The sequence below is a fragment of the Oncorhynchus clarkii genome, chromosome 21 (assembly GCF_045791955.1).
Source record: "Oncorhynchus clarkii lewisi isolate Uvic-CL-2024 chromosome 21, UVic_Ocla_1.0, whole genome shotgun sequence".
Lineage (NCBI taxonomy): Eukaryota > Metazoa > Chordata > Actinopteri > Salmoniformes > Salmonidae > Oncorhynchus > Oncorhynchus clarkii.
Genome location: NC_092167.1, coordinates 48,351,653 through 48,366,215, shown reverse-complemented (window position 1 = coordinate 48,366,215; position 14,563 = coordinate 48,351,653). Strand labels below are relative to the sequence as shown.

The 14,563-nt window shown below is 40.7% G+C and overlaps 2 protein-coding genes across 3 annotated transcripts in view; both read left to right on the top strand.

Annotated features, from left to right (window-relative positions):
* The first annotated feature begins 777 nt into the window (after positions 1–777).
* Positions 778–2,667, top strand: LOC139379497 (doublesex- and mab-3-related transcription factor A1-like). The gene is made up of 2 exons (XM_071122315.1): positions 778–1,252; positions 1,645–2,667. Exons 1-2 carry the CDS (start codon positions 778–780, stop codon positions 2,469–2,471), a joined length of 1,302 nt encoding a protein of 433 aa, XP_070978416.1. The 3' UTR covers positions 2,472–2,667.
* A 1,602-nt stretch (positions 2,668–4,269) lies between these two features.
* The window catches only part of LOC139379111 (glucosidase 2 subunit beta-like), a 270,891-nt gene continuing 260,597 nt past the window's right edge, over positions 4,270–14,563 (top strand). The window contains exons 1-4 of one of the 2 annotated variants that reach the window (XM_071121937.1): positions 4,270–4,482; positions 5,273–5,389; positions 8,638–8,733; positions 13,810–13,867. In XM_071121937.1, coding sequence (XP_070978038.1) covers positions 4,380–4,482; positions 5,273–5,389; positions 8,638–8,733; positions 13,810–13,867 — 374 coding nt within the window. In that variant the 5' untranslated portion in view covers positions 4,270–4,379. The remainder of the gene's footprint in view (positions 4,483–5,272; positions 5,390–8,637; positions 8,734–13,809; positions 13,868–14,563) is intronic. The other variant, XM_071121936.1, reaches the window with a different exon arrangement.

Below are 14,563 nucleotides of genomic sequence, written 5' to 3'. Positions count from 1 at the left end.
TTACAACACCTGTTAATCTGATATATTTTACAATAGTAACTATACAGTCTGAACATATCCTTAAGGACTATGTATTGGTCAAGTTTGAAGCATAACATTTGTGTTTAGACTATTTTCCTACTCAATTATTTTCCAGCAAGGTAAATAATTGTAAAATACAAGAAAAAGTAGTCTGGAGGATTATTTGTCTTTTTGAAAATACACTATTACTGAATTTTCCCATAAATCAATACATACCACAACTACACTGAATGACCTGACTTTGTGTTCACAATGCTCCACCACATTATGTTTTCAATTAAAATGTATAATATATAATCATATAGTGTATTAAATATACCGAAACCTAGAAGCAATTTTTTTATAATCATTATTTATCTGATACAATATCCTGATTACAGATATACAGTCAATAAAGGAACTTGCCGATTAAAAAAGTAGGCTATAATGTCTTTGATCTAAAAAAAGTTCGAGTAGATTTTTATATAATTTAAGGTGATAGACCATGACATTGTTCTTGACAATAGCTCCAATGAATGAGCTTAGTCAAACCCATTAGACCACTCTTCACCCTTGGCGCATATTCATGAGGGCACGGCAGGGAAAGGGGTGTGACCGAGGTGCATTATTTCAAGACAAACCACCTGGAGGTGAACAACTTTTAAGCGCAAGAGTTTAGAGTGGCAGAGTCAGTTGGAAGAAGACAGTACACAAACATTGACTGACTTCTAAACTACACTGGACTTTCTGGAGACCTGGTTTACGTCTCCACGCGGAATGGAAGGCAGCATTAGACCGCACGGCTTGGCGGGGCACAGCTCCTCTCCTCTCTCCGTCGGGGGTTTACAGATGCCCGCTTCCCTTCTGCGCCCTCCGCCTCTCTTTCTCCGAGCTGCTGCCTGTAAACCGTCGATGGAGAGGGGCTACCCCCGAACCCCGAAGTGCGCACGGTGCAGGAACCACGGCGTGGTGTCCGCTCTGAAAGGCCACAAGCGCTTCTGTCGTTGGAGAGACTGCGTGTGCGCAAAGTGTACCCTGATAGCGGAGAGGCAGCGGGTGATGGCTGCACAGGTGGCACTCAGGAGACAACAGGCGCAGGAGGAGAGCGAGGCCCGGGAGCTCCAGTTCATGTACACCGGCTCCGGGGCGGGGGAGACCGGACTGACCATGGCATCTGGGGTACAGCGATCTGGAAACACCGTGCCAAGAATATCTAGTTATGATATTTTTGGAACTGAGGACCAAAAAGACGGTGAGTTAGTCCATCGTTACCTGTTGGTATTGAGAGTCGATTTGAAAACAATGTTTTGGTCAATTTGATTAATTTGGTTAGTATGGCCGTTTGGTGCTTAATTTGACTTAGACTAAATTGAGATAGGTCTTTTACAATGGAAAAGTCCCACCTGCAATTATTGTTCAAACTGTTAAAAAAATATGCTTGAAATTATAGTCTTAAACCGGGTATTTCATACGTGCAAATCGACTTAGATTAACCAATTATTTGTGAAATGATATCTGACCAGTGAAACGTTTTACGCAGCGTTGAAATCAGAAACCTATAGAAAATGCATACAGTTTGAAAAATTAGACATAACGTCCTATCACATATATCTAATCTAATTCCGTTATTATTTATAATTTCAGATGACAAACTGACCAAGTACAACCTAAACAACGGATTCATGGGCCGAACGTTCTATGCACCTCACACCGCACCACTGTCCTCTCCATTGGGAAAGAACGATACCTCTCCTAATCAAGAGAAAAAACAAACGGTCTTCGACAAGGAGAGTGGCAGTCAGACGGCTGCTTTTGACCAGCTGTCAGACCACACAGAGAGCCCACGGTCTCTGTCATCCTCGGACCTCGAGTCGGGCAGCGAGTCCGAGCGGCCCAAGGACTACCCTTCGCTGGAGATTACCGAGCCCGGTTGCGCGTCAAAGGACCGGGACCCCACCGAGGTCATGACCAAGATATTCCCCCATCACAAGCGGGATACTTTGGAATCGGTGGTGAAAACTTGCAAAGGGGACATCGTGAAGGCTATTGAACTAGTTCTTAGCTCCAAAGAGAATAAATGCAACTCGGATAGCGTCGGTCTATCTCTGTCTGTTCACTCAAATGAACCAAGGCCTAATTTTGGACTTCCAGGGGTAGCGTTGGGGGCTCTGGGTACCAAGTCTGCTTTTTCCCCATTGCAAACCACGCCAACAGCTGCCGGAGGCGAAAGTATGTACGGGCTGAGTCCTCGCTTTGGTATTAATCCTTTGCGTCTGGCCTACTCAACCGCAGGTGGTGGCATACCTAATTTCATGTCACCGTATGTGACGTCCGGACTGATGCCAGTTTTTCCATTCCGCCCGCCGTTGGACTATTCTTTCCCGGGCATGATGCGAGACCTCTCCTATCTCCAAAGTAAAGACTCCATATGTAACACCGGCATATACTCTCGTATAAATCATGAGAAATAATTTTGGTTCAAGCAACAAAACACACGTAGATAAAATGCCCCCCAAAAAACAAAACAGTTGGACTATTTATCAAACTACTGTGTAACTTCTTTTACAGGTTGTCTGATTGAAAGTACTTTTGGGGAGGTGATTATGCAAATAATGTTATCACATATGTCTTAAAACATTTTCAGTGTCTTTACAATTCCAATATATTTTTTGAAACTGTACATTTTGTAAAGTTTGTGTCTTAAATAAAACACATCAAATGAAAGCTTTGTTGTATACTTTGTTGTATAACCATGAGAAATATCAGCAGTCCTGCTGAGGCTTCGAATTATATGAAGTTCTTTCACGGTTGTATATTCCAGTTATATTTTGCAAAATTAAGCATAATTAAAATATCCCAACATTTGAACCTATCCTATGCATAAAAAAACGAATGAATTCTGAAACGAATCAAAGTTGGACACAGAACCTGCTCTCCATATCGAGTTCCGGAACCTGATGCTCCCCATATCGAGTTCCGGAACCTGCAGCTTGGAGCAAGTGTAATTGTCATTATACTACCTTCAAAGGCAAATTATAACATAACATAACAACACAATAACATACATTCATATCAATAATTCACTCTTTAAAAAAAAAAATCCATTAGTTCCTGCCAAGGAGGCAGCTACTCTTCCTGGGGTTTATTATGGATCCCCATTAGTTCCTGCCAAGGAGGCAGCTACTCTTCCTGGGGTTTATTATGGATCCCCATTAGTTCCTGCCAAGGCAGCAGCTACTCTTCCTGGGGTCCAGCAAAAATTAAGGCAGTAATATACATTTTACAACAGATTTCACAAAGCATTAAGTGTGTGCCCTCAGGCCACTACTCTAATACAACCCACGATCCAGGTGTATGTGTGTGTACAGTGTGAATGCTATGTGTTTGTATGTGTGTTTCTACCTGTGTGTGTGTGACTCTTCACAGTCCTCACTGTTTTTTTTGACTGCTTGCGTGAATTACTTGATGTGGAATAGAGTTCCATGTAGCCATGGCTCTATGTCTACAGAACAAAAATATAATTTCAACACACATAATTTTCAAAGATATTACTGAATTACAGTTCATATAAGGAAATAATAGATTGATAGATAGATATAGATATAGATAGATAGGTATATTGTGGAATATTTAGAGTATTTACCTCTGGTGTACTGGATGGAATGTAATAGTTATATAACTCCTCTTTGTTCTTTGACTAACATCATCTTATTTTTTTATAATTTAGTTTTAAAAGCTTAAAATTAATTGTCATATGTTGTTTGTCATATGTTTTTTTTGTGAGACAGTCAGAGACACAAATAGCTATCCGCCAGTCTCCACAAAGCAGATCACCAGTCAATGGATAAGTTCTATTGAGGTGGCAGTGTAGCCAAGTGGTTAGAGCGTTAGACTAGTAACTGAAAAGGTTGCAAGTTCAAATCCCCGAGCTGACGTTTTGCCCCTGAACAGGCAGTTGACCCACTGTTCCTAGGCCGTAATTGAAAATAAGTGTTTGTTCTTCACTGACTTGCCTAGTAAAATAAAGGTAAACTTTGATTAATAATTTGTAAATTAAACAGTCAATTAATTAGATAGCCTATCAGTCAATGTAGACTTTCTAAGTTTATATTGTTTGATTGCAAACATATTTTGTTTATATTGCTTGATTACAAACATATTTTGTCTGTGTTAAATACATTAATGCAAGTTTTAAAATATTCAAATTTTACAGTGGGGCTTTTATTTTGAAACGTAGACGGTAAAATCCATGCACATGTCACGTCACATGACCATGTTTCAGGAAGCGCTGATAGTTCACTGGGAAATGTTAAACTAGCTTGCTAGTTTTTGAGTGTAAAGAGCATTTTAACTGCTTTGCAGCCCTCTCTAAGAGAGTAATGTTCACAAACTGTTCCCTCGGACATTGTCATATTATCATTGCTGTGGTTCTTTGGTCCATTTGTGTAGACTCGCGGAAAATCAGAGGAATTTCTTTATCGTGTAAGTCTTTCCCGAAGTAAACAAATATTATTCTGTTGCAAGATTAGCTACATAGCCTGGATTAGCTAGTAAACAAAGCAGCCTCTTAGCACATCTCTTTACAATACTTGCATGTTTTTTTTTTTTTACCAAACTAGGCCTACAGAACTTGTTGAACTAGCTAACGATAGCTATCTAATTAGTTTGACAATATTACAACATTTGAATTATCCTTTGCTTTTTCCCAAGTGTTGTGACTGTCAACAAATCAAATCATATTTTATGGGTCACATACACATATTTAGCAGATGTTATTGCGGGTGTAGCGAAATGCACCTGTCATTGAATCACACATTCAGTCTGGCTATAGGCGAACTATAACATGCAGTAATGTTTTGAATGCTTTTAGAATAGAGTAGAATATACATCTTTATTTTTTTATTTGCATGGATATTGTGTCAGCCCGGAGATATTTGAACCGGCAACCCCCTCGTTATGTGGTCCATCTCTCTAACCTACCGCCGACCCCAACACGAGCTGGAAAGTCAATACCGTATGAGACTGTAAACAAATGATGATTAATTAAGACAGTGTGGAATGAGAGAGGGAGGTCTGATGAACATAAAGTGGCAGAAGGGGTATCCATTTTGATTCCCCCCCCCCCCCCCCCCCCCCATTGAGGAGACATGGGTGGTCTGTAAGCAGATGTGTTAACCACTAGACAAACCCAAGTTTGTGAGTCAATAATGTCAACACATCACACACGCACATGACGATTTTTTTTCCCCCTTTGCTCTCTCCCTTTTAACAGATAAGAGGTTTTATAGAGAAAGAAAGTCCTTCCTGTGTATCGATGGGTCTAAAATGATCCCTTTTGACCAGGTGAATGACGACTACTGCGACTGCATGGATGGATCAGATGAACCAGGTAAAAGAGGCTCGTGGTACAGGTTTCCCCTAATCACAAACAGAAGATCCCGGGGGCCTTTATTCATAAAGGGTCTCCGAGTAGCAGTGCTGTTCTAGGATCAGGTCCCCCTTTCTTTCCATGTAATCTTAGTCCATTACGACAATAAAATGCTAAACTGATCCTAGATCAGTCCTACAATGAGACAATTTATGAACACGGGCCCAGATCAGGCAAGTCCTAACTTTAACCATTAGGAGGATAATGATTTTTTCTGAACCTGGACCAACAGTTAAAGGGCAACTTTGATCAACTCCAACAAAGAGGGGATACAGCTGTAAACAGGTGTCATTGTGCGGACATAGGCTATACTTCACATTGTCACGATGATGAGTCAAATAACTTTTGTACACCTGAAGTCACCTTTCAGATCACAGGTACAGTATACAGATGAAGCAAAAAAAACTGCAGTGAACTGGTAGAATGACTCCGTCACATAAGACCATCTTCAAGACATTCTGTAGGCATGTAGCCAAATCGCTGTATTCTAGGACATGTAAGGGTTATTGATTGCTGGCCGGTTATAAAATTGAATCAAATTTCATCTCGTCTTTAAGTTTGGTACAATAAATGACTTTCAGATATTTCAATGGATTGACTTTATAATGTAATTGAAGTCCTTGTTTAGAGGTGGTAAGTTACCCGTGGTAAGTGGGTGGTAAAACCATGATTTACCTGGCTGGTAATAGTGATAGAGGAGGGTCTAAGTGTGTCTATACATCAGGTATACATGAGCACAACGAGTACAACGAGTGTAGGGAGACAAGCAGTGCTCTTACACTGACTAGATAACAGCTCTACTGATTCTTGGCGATCCCTGGTTTTGATTTAGTTTATATTAATGTATAAATATTATAAAATAATATATTCACAAGTTCTCGTGAGTTTCTTTGCAAGCGGAAATAAAATCAGGGGTGTCAAACTCTTTTTTTTTTGTTGCCCCGGGGACTGCATTCGATCATTGATAGACAAACCTTTTTCAGGTCTTGCCATAGACTTTCAAGCTGATTTAAGTCAAAACTGTAACTCTGCCACTCAAGGACATTCACTGTCTTCTTGGTAAGCAAGTCCAGTGTAAATTTGGCCTTGGGGTTTTAGATTGTTGTCCTGCTGAAAGGTGGATTCATCTCCCAGTCTCTGTTGGAATGCATACTGAACCAGGTTTTCCATAAGAATTTTACCTGTGCTTAGCTCCATTACGTTGATATTTTATCCTGGAAAACTCCTCAGTCCTTAATGACTACAAGCATACCCATAACATGATGCAGCCACCACTATGCTTGAACATATGGAGAGTGGTACTTATCACTGTGTTGTATTGGATTTGCTCCAAACATAACACTTTGTATTCAGGACAAAAAATGTATTGCTTTGCCACATTTTCTTCAGTATTACTTTAGTGCCTTGTTACAAACTAGATGCATGCTTTGGAATCTTTTTTATTCTGTACAGGATTCCTTATTTGCACTCTGTCAATTAGGTTAGAATTGTGGAGTAACTACAATGTTGTTGACCCATCCTCAGTTTTCTCCCCTATCACAGCCATTAAACTGTTTGAAAGTCACCATTGGCCTCATGGTGAAATCCCTGAGTGGTTTCCTTCCTCTCCTGCAACTGAGTTAAGAAGGACGCCTGTATCTTTGTAGTGACTGGGTGTATTGATACACCATCCACAGTGTAATTAATAATTTCAACATAATCAAGGTGGATTTTCAATGTATGCTTTTTCGATTTTTACCCATCTACCAATAGGTGCCCTTCTTTGTGAGGCCATTGGAAAACATTGCTGGCCTTTGTGGTTGAATCTGTGTTTGAAATTCGCTGCTCGACTGAGGGACCTTACAGATAATTGTATGTGTGGGGTACAGAGATGAGTCATTCAACAATCATGTTAAACACTATTTTTGCACCCAGAGTCCATGCAACTTATTATGTGACTTGTTAAGCACATTTTTACTCCTGAACTTATTCAGGCTTGCCATAACAAAGGGGTTGAATACTTATTGACTCAAGACATCTCAGCTTTTAATTTTTATATATATATATATATATATATATTTTTTTTTTTCTCAGAAAATTTAATTCCACATTGACATTATGGGGTACTGTGTTTAGGCCAGCGACCAAACATATCACTTTAATCCATTTTAAATTCAGGCTGTAACACATCAAAATGTGGGAAAAGTCCAGGGGTGTGAATACTTTCTGAAGGCACTGTATTTTAGGGATTATTATCGAGCCTGACACAGTCAAAAAACTGTATTGTTTGTATCATTTTTTAAAAACATTTTAAGGAATATTCAGTTTGTTTCCGTCTCATTTTTCCCCCCCTTTTATTTTTCAACTCGGTCCGTCCGCTGGCCAGATTGGACCCAGTCCGTATGTTTGACACCTCTGTACTAAATGAATCTACTGGCACAATGAAGGAATATGTTGTTATAGTGGGTGATGAGGAATAGAGTGAATCTTTAGGCCAGACATATTTTTTATTAAATGTTTAACAAATTTCATTTTTGAAAAAGTGAGGCGATTGAGCGAAACATTTTATTATTATTTTTTTTTTAAGATGAAAAAGTAAAGTCATTATAGCAACCCCAGTTCTACACCTAGCGACCGAATCAGGAGATTCTTGGGGAGGCTAAAAGAGGCATAATTCCACCATAATTATTTTATTGGAACTATAGGACATCATTTAATTATTTTTTATTTTTTTGCCTAATTGTGCAATTGTTTAAGTACAACTTTTCACTTCTTCAGATTTTATATTTCCTTTTTTTTGAAAACATTTTAAACATTCAATTAAATCTGTATCGCCTTATTATAATGTGATTGAAAAGTGGGGCTTTGGAAGTTTGTTTGTTTGTAATGAACACATTCAGTACGACTCATCTAACCATCTGCCCCTTGCAAATCTGGTCTGGTCCCAGAAATGAAACATCCATGTGATTATTTGCTGAACACTGCCACCCGAAGGGTGACGGTGGAAGTGCATGTATTTTCCTTCACAACCCCATTCAAGTTTTAAGTTCTAATGTCACGTGCACAAGGATAGGGAAATGCCTTTTCTTGCAAGCTTCATATGAAGTATTAAAATCAGATGAGCTGGTTCGACATGAATTATTATTCCATTGAAAATATGCTTCCAAAGATTACCGTAGTAATGACATGCAGTCATCACAGACTTACCTTTGAACTTTGCCCTCTTTTAGGCACTGCAGCCTGTCCTAATGGCCGATTCTACTGCACCAACCTCGGCTACCGCTCTCACTACATACCATCTTCACGTGTCAATGATGGCATCTGCGGTAAAGTTTTCCCTATTGTGCATGGCTAGCAAACTGTAATGTACTGCACTGTAATGTACTGCACTCTACTGTAATGTACTGCACTGTAATGTACTGTACTGCACTGTAATGCATTGTACTCTACTGTAATGTACTGCACAGCAGTCTACTGTAATGTACTGTACTCTACTGTAATGTACTGTAATGTTCTGTACTCTACTGTAATGTACTGTACTCTACTGTAATCTACTGTAATGTCCTGTACTCTACTGTAATGTACTGTACTCTACTGTAATGTGATGTACTGTACTGTACTGTAATGTACTGTAATGTAGAGTAATCTACTGTAATGTACTCTACTGTAATGTACTGTACTCTACTGTAATGTACTGTAATGTAATGTACTGTACTCTACTGTAATGTACTGTAATGTACTGTACTCTACTGTAATGTACTGTAATGTACTGTACTCTACTGTAATGTACTGTTCTGTAATGTACTGTACTCTACTGTACTGTACTCTACTGTAATGTACTGTACTCTACTGTAATGTACTGTACTCTACTGTAATGTACTGTACTCTACTGTAATGTAATGTACTCTACTGTAATGTACTCTACTGTAATGTACTGTACTCTACTGTAATGTACTGTAATGTAATGTACTGTACTCTACTGTAATGTACTGTAATGTAATGTACTCTACTGTAATGTACTGTACTCTACTGTAATGTACTGTACTCTACTGTAATGTACTGTAATGTACTGTACTCTACTGTAATGTAATGTAATGTACTGTACTCTACTGTAATGTACTGTACTCTACTGTAATGTACTGTAATGTATTGTACTCTACTGTAATGTAATGTACTGTACTCTACTGTAATGTAATGTACTGTACTCTACTGTAATGTACTGTACTCTACTGTAATGTAATGTACTGTAATGTACTGTAATGTACTGTACTCTACTGTAATGTAATGTACTGTAATATACTGTACTCTACTGTAATGTAATGTACTGTACTCTACTGTAATGTAATGTACTGTACTCTACTGTAATGTAATGTATTGTAATGTAATGTACTGTACTCTACTGTAATGTACTGTGCTCTACTGTAATGTACTGTAATGTACTGTACTCTACTGTAATGTACTGTACTCTACTGTAATGTAATGTACTGTAATGTACTGTAATGTACTGTACTCTACTGTAATGTAATGTACTATACTCTACTGTAATGTACTGTACTCTACTGTAATGTACTGTACTCTACTGTAATGTAATGTACTGTAATGTACTGTACTGTAATGTACTGTAATGTACTGTACTCTACTGTAATGTAATGTACTTTAATATACTGTACTCTACTGTAATGTAATGTACTGTACTCTACTGTAATGTAATGTAATGTACTGTACTCTACTGTAATGTACTCTACTCTACTGTAATGTACTGTAATGTACTGTACTCTACTGTAATGTACTGTACTCTACTGTAATGTACTGTACTCTACTGTAATGTAATGTACTGTAATATACTGTACTCTACTGTAATGTACTGTAATGTACTGTACTCTACTGTAATGTACTGTACTCTACTGTACTCTACTGTAATGTACTGTACTCTACTGTACTCTACTGTAATGTACTGTACTCTACTGTAATGTACTGTAATGTACTGTACTCTACTGTAATGTAATGTACTGTAATATACTGTACTCTACTGTAATGTACTGTAATGTACTGTACTCTACTGTAATGTACTGTACTCTACTGTACTCTACTGTAATGTACTGTACTCTACTGTAATGTACTCTACTGTAATGTACTGTACTCTACTGTAATGTACTGTACTCTACTGTAATGTACTGTACTCTACTGTAATGTAATGTACTCTACTGTAATGTACTCTACTGTAATGTACTGTACTCTACTGTAATGTACTGTAATGTAATGTACTGTACTCTACTGTAATGTAATGTACTCTACTGTAATGTACTGTAATGTACTGTACTCTACTGTAATGTACTGTAATGTAATGTACTGTACTCTACTGTAATGTACTGTACTCTACTGTAATGTACTGTAATGTACTGTACTCTACTGTAATGTACTGTACTGTAATGTAATGTACTGTACTCTACTGTAATGTACTGTAATGTACTGTACTGTACTCTACTGTAATGTACTGTTCTGTAATGTACTGTACTGTAATGTACTGTACTCTACTGTACTGTACTCTACTGTAATGTACTGTACTCTACTGTAATGTACTGTATCTACTGTAATGTAATGTACTCTACTGTAATGTACTCTACTGTAATGTACTGTACTCTACTGTAATGCACTGTACTCTACTGTAATGTAATGTACTGTAATGTACTGTACTCTACTGTAATGTACTGTACTCTACTGTAATGTAATGTAATGTACTGTACTCTACTGTAATGTAATGTACTGTACTCTACTGTAATGTACTGTACTCTACTGTAATGTAATGTACTGTACTCTACTGTAATGTACTGTACTCTACTGTAATGTACTGTACTCTACTGTAATGTAATGTACTGTAATGTACTGTACTGTAATGTACTGTAATGTTCTGTACTCTACTGTAATGTAATGTACTGTAATATACTGTACTCTACTGTAATGGAATGTAATGTACTGTACTCTACTGTAATGTACTGTAATGTACTGGTCTCTACTGTACTGTAATGTAATGTACTGTAATGTAATGTACTGTAATGTAATGTACTGTACTCTACTGTAATGTACTGTACTCTACTGTAATGTACTGTACTGTAATATACTGTACTGTAATGTACTGTAATGTACTGTACTCTACTGTAATGTACTGTACTCTACTGTAATGTACTGTACTCTACTGTAATGTGCTCTACTGTAATGTACTGTACTCTACTGTAATGTACTGTAATGTACTGTACTCTACTGTATTAACCAGATTAGACTATATACATGTTGAATCCATTTGTTACAGTTTTACTGCCTTTACTTTATTAAGCCAGTCATGCTCTTGTGTAAATGTTGATTAGGTAGTTCAAAGACCAAGGCTTAGTTATTTACAATCATCTTGTGATCCTTCACATTGATGCCAAGGACTGCTACTGAACGGGCCTGTTGTTTAAACTAGACTACAAACGTCAGCTGTGACTACAGTGGGCTCCACTCCAGTAGGAAGAACACTGTCTCAGTGATGTCCCACTGGTTGGCTCTTCTCTTTGAGAACACATTTTGAATGCTGTCAAAGATTGACATCTTGGAAGTTGTTCTACTCGCTGCCATTCCCTTTAGTTGAGGAAACAAACTGAGATAAAGAGGCAAAATAGTAAACAAGACCCCCCCCCCCCTTCTCTTCCTCTCCCTTCTCCCCCTCGCCCGCTCTTCACCTTGAACAGCATTCTGTCTTCATCCTCAATTCCCCCCCTCTCCCCCTCCTCTACCTCGTCTCCTTGAACAGCATTCTGTTTTCATCCTCAAAACCCACCCCTCTTTCCCTTGAACAGCATTCTGTCTTCATCCTCAAGCCCCCCCTCCACCTCTACCTCTCCTCTCTCCTCATCTACCTCTCCTCTCTCTCCTTCTCTACCTCTCCTCCTCTCTCTCCTCCTCTCTCCTCTCCTCTCTCTCCTCCTCTACCTCTCCTCTCTCTCCTCTCTCTCTCCTCCTCTACCTCCTCTCCTCTCTCTCCTCTCTCCTCCTCTCTCTCCCTTCTCCCCCTCTCCCGCTCTTCACCTTGAACAGCATTCTGTCTTCATCCTCAATTCCCCCCCTCTACCCTCCTCCTCTACCTCTCCTCCTCTACCTCGTCTCCTTGAACAGCATTCTGTTTTCAACCTCAAAACCCACCCCTCTTTCCCTTGAACAGCATTCTGTCTTCATCCTCAAGCCCCCCCTCCTCCTCTACCTCTCCTCTCTCTCCTCCTCTACCTCTCCTCTCTCTCCTCCTCTCTCCTCTCTCTCCTCCTCTACCTCTCCTCTCTCTCCTCTCTCCTCTCTCTCCTCTCTCCCCTCCTCTACCTCCTCTCCTCTTCTCTCTCCTCTCTCCTCTCTCCTCCTCTCTCTCCTCTATCTCTCCGCCTCTCTCTCCTCTCTCCTCCTCTCTCTCCTCTACCTCTCCTCTCTCTCTTCCTCTACCTCTCCTCCTCTCTCCTCTCCTCTCTCTCCTCCTCTCTCTCCTTCTCTCACCTCCTCTACCTCTCCTCCTCTCTCTCCTTCTCTCACCTCCTCTACCTCACCTTCTCTCTCCTCCTCTCTCTCCTCTACCTCTCCTCCTCTCTCTCCTCCTCTCTCTCTCCTCTCTCCTCCTCTACCTCTCCTCCTCTCTCTCTCCTCTCTCCTCTACCTCTCCTCCCCTCTCTCTCTCTCTCTCTCCTCTCTCTCCCCTCCTCTACCTCTCTCTCCTCCTCCTGGCGTGTGAAGCCTGCTGCTGTAAATCCTTTAATTAGATCATTTTTTTGTCCCCCCTTCCCTCTTGTCTCTGAGCGCTGCAAGCTTTCAAAGAAATGGAACGTTTCCCGTTATCGTTCCCCCCCCTCCCCGTCACAGGCTTTCCTGGCTGTTTGTGATGGCACGCGGCAGCGGCAGGCGATGGAGAAAAAGAAGAAACTAAGGGAGGGAGGGGTTTAGTGTCTGACTCCGGTAGCATTTTACCTTCTCATCCTCCCGCCTCGAAAGGAGCCACTTAGAGTTGGTGGTTTGTCCTCTCGGCTCAGTGAGAGCTTTTAACCGTGTCGGGCTCTGGCACTCTAGCTACTGCTCAACCAATGGGATACCAGCGTAATTGAGGAATTTCCAACTGTGACCGCTCTCGTGGCCTCTGGTCGCTCCCTGACAAGTCCCGGGAATGAAATCCGACCTAGCTAAGTAGTAGTTATTTTGTCAGGTGCTGAACATAGCTGTAGGCATCAGCAGATTGGGTTTTTTAAATGGCTGCATTTCAATGATCAATAAGAACGCACAAGAGAAGTTTCAGAGGTCAATGTGGCACTCTTGTCTTTGTTGAGATCTCTTGTTCTTGTGTACCTCATTGATTTGCCTGGTGTGTAAATGCCTTTTACCGTTCTTCCCTCCAGACTGCTGTGACGCTTCAGATGAGTACAGAAGTCAAACGCCTTGCCAAAACACATGCAGGTCAGTTGGACGGGGGAGTCCGTACTTCTAAAATCATACACCTTAGTTCAGGGGTGGACACCTGCTTGTTTTCTTTTCATTTGGCGCTTATCTGATAGCTCAGAGTAGACACCCCTGGTTGCACAGGTCTAGCCCAGAGTAGACACCCCTGGTTGCCCAGGTCTATTCCAGAGTAGACACCCCTGGTTGCCCAGGTCTAGCCCAGAGTAGACACCCCTGGTTGCCCAGGTCTATTCCAGAGTAGACACCCCTGGTTGCACAGTCTAGCCCAGAGTAGACACCCCTGGTTGCCCAGGTCTAGCCCAGAGTAGACACCCCTGGTTGCCCAGGTCTAGCCCAGAGTAGATACCCCTGGTTGCCCAGGTCTATTCCAGAGTAGACACCCCTGGTTGCCCAGGTCTATTCCAGAGTAGACACCCCTGGTTGCCCAGGTCTATTCCAGAGTAGACACCCCTGGTTGCCCAGGTCTAGCCCAGAGTAGACACCCCTGGTTGCCCAGGTCTAGCTCAGAGTAGACACCCCTGGTTGCCCAGGTCTAGCCCAGAGTAGACACCCCTCCCTGGTTGCCCAGGTCTATTCCAGAGTAGACACCCCTCCCTGGTTGCCCAGGTCTATTCCAGAGTAGACACACCTGGTTGCCCAGGTCTAGCCCAGAGTAGACACCCCTGGTTGCCCAGGTCTAGCCCAGAGTAGATA

What these genes read in the sequence shown, in the direction of transcription:
- LOC139379497 (XM_071122315.1), top strand. Translation starts at nt 778, where the DNA reads ATGGAAGGCAGCATTAGACCGCACGGCTTGGCGGGGCACAGCTCCTCT. An exon ending in AACTGAGGACCAAAAAGACG is followed by an intron (nt 1,253 to 1,644) that starts GTGAGTTAGTCC and finishes TTATAATTTCAG; the next exon opens with ATGACAAACTGACCAAGTAC.